General features: G+C 50.5%; 1 protein-coding gene across 1 annotated transcript in view; it reads left to right on the top strand.

Moving 5' to 3' along the window:
• Window positions 1-6,400: 6,400 nt before the first annotated feature.
• Window positions 6,401-6,667, top strand: part of VPS28 (VPS28 subunit of ESCRT-I) — a 25,876-nt gene continuing 25,609 nt past the window's right edge. Inside the window, exon 1 of the mRNA XM_075580507.1 lies at window positions 6,401-6,549. Within this exon, the coding sequence (XP_075436622.1) occupies window positions 6,511-6,549 (39 nt within the window). The 5' untranslated portion in view covers window positions 6,401-6,510. The remainder of the gene's footprint in view (window positions 6,550-6,667) is intronic.

Below are 6,667 nucleotides of genomic sequence, written 5' to 3'. Positions count from 1 at the left end.
CTGGAAATGCCCGTACTGTGCTCACGTTAACACTGCGCATGCTGGAAATGCCCGTACTGTGCTCACATTAACACTGCGCATGCTGGAAATGCCCATACTGTGCTCACATTAACACTGCGCATGCTGGAAATGCCCATACTGTGCTCACATTAACACTGCGCATGCTGAGAATGCCCGTACTGTGCTCACATTAACACTGCGCATGCTGGAAATGCCCGTACTGTGCTCACATTAACACTGCGCATGCTGGAAATGCCCGTTCTGTGCTCACGTTAACACTGCGCATGCTGAGAATGCCCATACTGTGCTCACGTTAACACTGCGCATGCTGGAAATGCCCGTACTGTGCTCACATTAACACTGCGCATGCTGAGAATGCCCGTACTGTGCTCACATTAACACTGCGCATGCTGAGAATGCCCGTACTGTGCTCACATTAACACTGCGCATGCTGAGAATGCCCGTACTGTGCTCACATTAACACTGCGCATGCTGGAAATGCCCATACTGTGCTCACATTAACACTGCGCATGCTGGAAATGCCCATACTGTGCTCACATTAACACTGCGCATGCTGAGAATGCCCGTACTGTGCTCACATTAACACTGCGCATGCTGGAAATGCCCGTTCTGTGCTCACATTAACACTGCGCATGCTGGAAATGCCCGTACTGTGCTCACATTAACACTGCGCATGCTGAGAATGCCCGTACTGTGCTCACATTAACACTGCGCATGCTGGAAATGCCCGTACTGTGCTCACATTAACACTGCGCATGCTGGAAATGCCCGTACTGTGCTCACATTAACACTGCGCATGCTGGAAATGCCCGTACTGTGCTCACATTAACACTGCGCATGCTGGAAATGCCCGTACTGTGCTCACGTTAACACTGCGCATGCTGGAAATGCCCGTACTGTGCTCACATTAACACTGCGCATGCTGGAAATGCCCGCCCTGTGCTCACATTAACACTGCGCATGCTGAGAATGCCCGTACTGTGCTCACATTAACACTGCGCATGCTGAGAATGCCCATACTGTGCTCACATTAACACTGCGCATGCTGGAAATGCCCATACTGTGCTCACATTAACACTGCGCATGCTGAGAATGCCCGTACTGTGCTCACATTAACACTGCGCATGCTGAGAATGCCCGTACTGTGCTCACATTAACACTGCGCATGCTGAGAATGCCCGTACTGTGCTCACATTAACACTGCGCATGCTGAGAATGCCCGTACTGTGCTCACATTAACACTGCGCATGCTGGAAATGCCCGTACTGTGCTCACATTAACACTGCGCATGCTGAGAATGCCCGTACTGTGCTCACATTAACACTGCGCATGCTGGAAATGCCCATACTGTGCTCACGTTAACACTGCGCATGCTGGAAATGCCCATACTGTGCTCACATTAACACTGCGCATGCTGAGAATGCCCGTACTGTGCTCACATTAACACTGCGCATGCTGGAAATGCCCGTACTGTGCTCACATTAACACTGCGCATGCTGGAAATGCCCGTACTGTGCTCACATTAACACTGCGCATGCTGAGAATGCCCGTACTGTGCTCACGTTAACACTGCGCATGCTGGAAATGCCCGTACTGTGCTCACATTAACACTGCGCATGCTGAGAATGCCCGTACTGTGCTCACATTAACACTGCGCATGCTGAGAATGCCCGTACTGTGCTCACATTAACACTGCGCATGCTGAGAATGCCCGTACTGTGCTCACATTAACACTGCGCATGCTGAGAATGCCCGTACTGTGCTCACATTAACACTGCGCATGCTGAGAATGCCCGTACTGTGCTCACATTAACACTGCGCATGCTGGAAATGCCCATACTGTGCTCACGTTAACACTGCGCATGCTGAGAATGCCCGTACTGTGCTCACATTAACACTGCGCATGCTGAGAATGCCCGTACTGTGCTCACATTAACACTGCGCATGCTGAGAATGCCCGTACTGTGCTCACGTTAACACTGCGCATGCTGGAAATGCCCGTACTGTGCTCACATTAACACTGCGCATGCTGGAAATGCCCGTACTGTGCTCACGTTAACACTGCGCATGCTGGAAATGCCCGTACTGTGCTCACATTAACACTGCGCATGCTGGAAATGCCCGTACTGTGCTCACGTTAACACTGCGCATGCTGGAAATGCCCGTACTGTGCTCACATTAACACTGCGCATGCTGGAAATGCCCGTACTGTGCTCACATTAACACTGCGCATGCTGGAAATGCCCGCCCTGTGCTCACATTAACACTGCGCATGCTGAGAATGCCCGTACTGTGCTCACATTAACACTGCGCATGCTGAGAATGCCCGTACTGTGCTCACATTAACACTGCGCATGCTGGAAATGCCCATACTGTGCTCACATTAACACTGCGCATGCTGAGAATGCCCGTACTGTGCTCACATTAACACTGCGCATGCTGGAAATGCCCGTACTGTGCTCACATTAACACTGCGCATGCTGAGAATGCCCGTACTGTGCTCACATTAACACTGCGCATGCTGAGAATGCCCGTACTGTGCTCACATTAACACTGCGCATGCTGGAAATGCCCGTTCTGTGCTCACGTTAACACTGCGCATGCTGAGAATGCCCGTACTGTGCTCACATTAACACTGCGCATGCTGAGAATGCCCATACTGTGCTCACGTTAACACTGCGCATGCTGGAAATGCCCGTACTGTGCTCACATTAACACTGCGCATGCTGAGAATGCCCGTACTGTGCTCACATTAACACTGCGCATGCTGAGAATGCCCGTACTGTGCTCACATTAACACTGCGCATGCTGAGAATGCCCGTACTGTGCTCACATTAACACTGCGCATGCTGGAAATGCCCATACTGTGCTCACATTAACACTGCGCATGCTGGAAATGCCCATACTGTGCTCACATTAACACTGCGCATGCTGAGAATGCCCGTACTGTGCTCACATTAACACTGCGCATGCTGGAAATGCCCGTTCTGTGCTCACATTAACACTGCGCATGCTGGAAATGCCCGTACTGTGCTCACATTAACACTGCGCATGCTGGAAATGCCCGTACTGTGCTCACATTAACACTGCGCATGCTGGAAATGCCCGTACTGTGCTCACATTAACACTGCGCATGCTGGAAATGCCCGTACTGTGCTCACATTAACACTGCGCATGCTGGAAATGCCCGTACTGTGCTCACATTAACACTGCGCATGCTGGAAATGCCCGTACTGTGCTCACATTAACACTGCGCATGCTGGAAATGCCCGCCCTGTGCTCACATTAACACTGCGCATGCTGAGAATGCCCGTACTGTGCTCACATTAACACTGCGCATGCTGAGAATGCCCATACTGTGCTCACATTAACACTGCGCATGCTGGAAATGCCCATACTGTGCTCACATTAACACTGCGCATGCTGAGAATGCCCGTACTGTGCTCACATTAACACTGCGCATGCTGAGAATGCCCGTACTGTGCTCACATTAACACTGCGCATGCTGAGAATGCCCGTACTGTGCTCACATTAACACTGCGCATGCTGGAAATGCCCGTACTGTGCTCACATTAACACTGCGCATGCTGAGAATGCCCGTACTGTGCTCACATTAACACTGCGCATGCTGGAAATGCCCATACTGTGCTCACGTTAACACTGCGCATGCTGGAAATGCCCATACTGTGCTCACATTAACACTGCGCATGCTGAGAATGCCCGTACTGTGCTCACATTAACACTGCGCATGCTGAGAATGCCCGTACTGTGCTCACATTAACACTGCGCATGCTGAGAATGCCCGTACTGTGCTCACATTAACACTGCGCATGCTGAGAATGCCCGTACTGTGCTCACATTAACACTGCGCATGCTGAGAATGCCCGTACTGTGCTCACATTAACACTGCGCATGCTGAGAATGCCCGTACTGTGCTCACATTAACACTGCGCATGCTGGAAATGCCCATACTGTGCTCACGTTAACACTGCGCATGCTGAGAATGCCCGTACTGTGCTCACATTAACACTGCGCATGCTGAGAATGCCCGTACTGTGCTCACGTTAACACTGCGCATGCTGGAAATGCCCGTACTGTGCTCACATTAACACTGCGCATGCTGGAAATGCCCGTACTGTGCTCACGTTAACACTGCGCATGCTGGAAATGCCCGTACTGTGCTCACATTAACACTGCGCATGCTGGAAATGCCCGTACTGTGCTCACGTTAACACTGCGCATGCTGGAAATGCCCGTACTGTGCTCACATTAACACTGCGCATGCTGGAAATGCCCGTACTGTGCTCACATTAACACTGCGCATGCTGGAAATGCCCGCCCTGTGCTCACATTAACACTGCGCATGCTGAGAATGCCCGTACTGTGCTCACATTAACACTGCGCATGCTGAGAATGCCCGTACTGTGCTCACATTAACACTGCGCATGCTGGAAATGCCCGTACTGTGCTCACATTAACACTGCGCATGCTGGAAATGCCCGTACTGTGCTCACATTAACACTGCGCATGCTGGAAATGCCCGTACTGTGCTCACGTTAACACTGCGCATGCTGGAAATCCCCGTACTGTGCTCACATTAACACTGCGCATGCTGGAAATGCCCGTACTGTGCTCACATTAACACTGCGCATGCTGAGAATGCCCGTACTGTGCTCACATTAACACTGCGCATGCTGAGAATGCCCGTACTGTGCTCACATTAACACTGCGCATGCTGGAAATGCCCGTACTGTGCTCACATTAACACTGCGCATGCTGAGAATGCCCGTACTGTGCTCACATTAACACTGCGCATGCTGGAAATGCCCGTACTGTGCTCACATTAACACTGCGCATGCTGAGAATGCCCGTACTGTGCTCACATTAACACTGCGCATGCTGGAAATGCCCGTACTGTGCTCACATTAACACTGCGCATGCTGGAAATGCCCGTTCTGTGCTCACATTAACACTGCGCATGCTGAGAATGCCCGTACTGTGCTCACATTAACACTGCGCATGCTGGAAATGCCCGTACTGTGCTCACATTAACACTGCGCATGCTGGAAATGCCCGTACTGTGCTCACATTAACACTGCGCATGCTGGAAATGCCCATACTGTGCTCACATTAACACTGCGCATGCTGGAAATGCCCGTACTGTGCTCACATTAACACTGCGCATGCTGGGAATGCCCGTACTGTGCTCACATTAACACTGCGCATGCTGAGAATGCCCGTACTGTGCTCACATTAACACTGCGCATGCTGGAAATGCCCGTACTGTGCTCACATTAACACTGCGCATGCTGGAAATGCCCGTACTGTGCTCACATTAACACTGCGCATGCTGGGAATGCCCGTACTGTGCTCACATTAACACTGCGCATGCTGGAAATGCCCGTACTGTGCTCACGTTAACACTGCGCATGCTGGAAATGCCCGCCCTGTGCTCACGTTAACACTGCGCATGCTGGAAATGCCCGCCCTGTGCTCACGTTAGCGGCATCGCACGTTCTTGGGATTTGCCCTTCGTTGTGGGTGTAAATAGTTTGTGGTTTCTGGTTTGTTCCTGACAAAGGTCCCATTTGGTATTGAAACATTGTCATTAAAACATGCACCTTTTGCAGATGGAAGTTGCCTACACGTGGTGTACGTACGTATGTACGAACACCGTCCAATATGTAATACAAAAAGTAACAGTAGGACAGGCACTCCAATCTGCAAAAAAAATGTGTGTTTAACACACACACACACACACACACACACACACACACACAGCTTCAGCCCGTGTCTCCCCACTGCTGGCTGAAGCCTCCCCGAAGATGTACCAAATACTGCGGCAGCAGCCTCTCTTCTCCACGTTGCTTCAGCAAATGTTCTGGTTTCATCCCCCCATCCTATTTTTGATCCTTATCTTGGGGGAGTGGGGCGGCGGCGAGGGGGTGGTTTGTGTATATAGGTATATATGTGGGTGTATCTGTGAAATAAGGCACTCCTCTATATAGATACCAACCCAGGTGCTACGGATGTGGGAGTATGTGCATCAATTAAAAAATAGATACAACACTCTTGGGACTTTCATTCGAGAAATATCTAATGTGGTGATAAACGTTTCTGTCCCCATTGGAGCCTTTGTCATTGATCAGCACAATGCCGGGTCTGTGTTTGAATGGAGACAGATATATCAATCCGAGCACAAGGCGGTCACATGCAGAGTTAAAGGTGATAGGCCGGGGCAGCCGCCAGGTGTCAGCAAAGCAGCACATCTGCTATAGAAAGTAGGACCGGATCTCCAAATTACACAAGCGACATTTTAGTCATCAACGTTTCGGCTCTTGATCCATTGGGACCTGAACATTGATGAATTAAAATCTCACTTTTGGAATTTGGAGTGCCTGAAATATATATCTATGTATATATCTATCATACACAGCTTTTCCTCCTCTCTGACTTGTGCTCTTCTTACTGCAGCTCTTTATCACTGTGATGGACAAACTACGTCTAGAGATCCGAGCCATGGATGAGGTAACATGTCATCCTTTAGTGTGTCTGTGCATATCCCTGCTCCCTGCCTGGCGTTATCACGCTCTGCGTGTGTCTGCTCTGTGTGTGTGTGTGTGTGTGTGTGTGTGTGTGTGTGTGC

This window comes from Ascaphus truei (assembly GCF_040206685.1).
Source record: "Ascaphus truei isolate aAscTru1 chromosome 3 unlocalized genomic scaffold, aAscTru1.hap1 SUPER_3_unloc_1, whole genome shotgun sequence".
NCBI lineage: Eukaryota > Metazoa > Chordata > Amphibia > Anura > Ascaphidae > Ascaphus > Ascaphus truei.
Note: the sequence above shows the minus strand (reverse complement) of the source record. Positions and strands in the feature narration are given on the sequence as shown.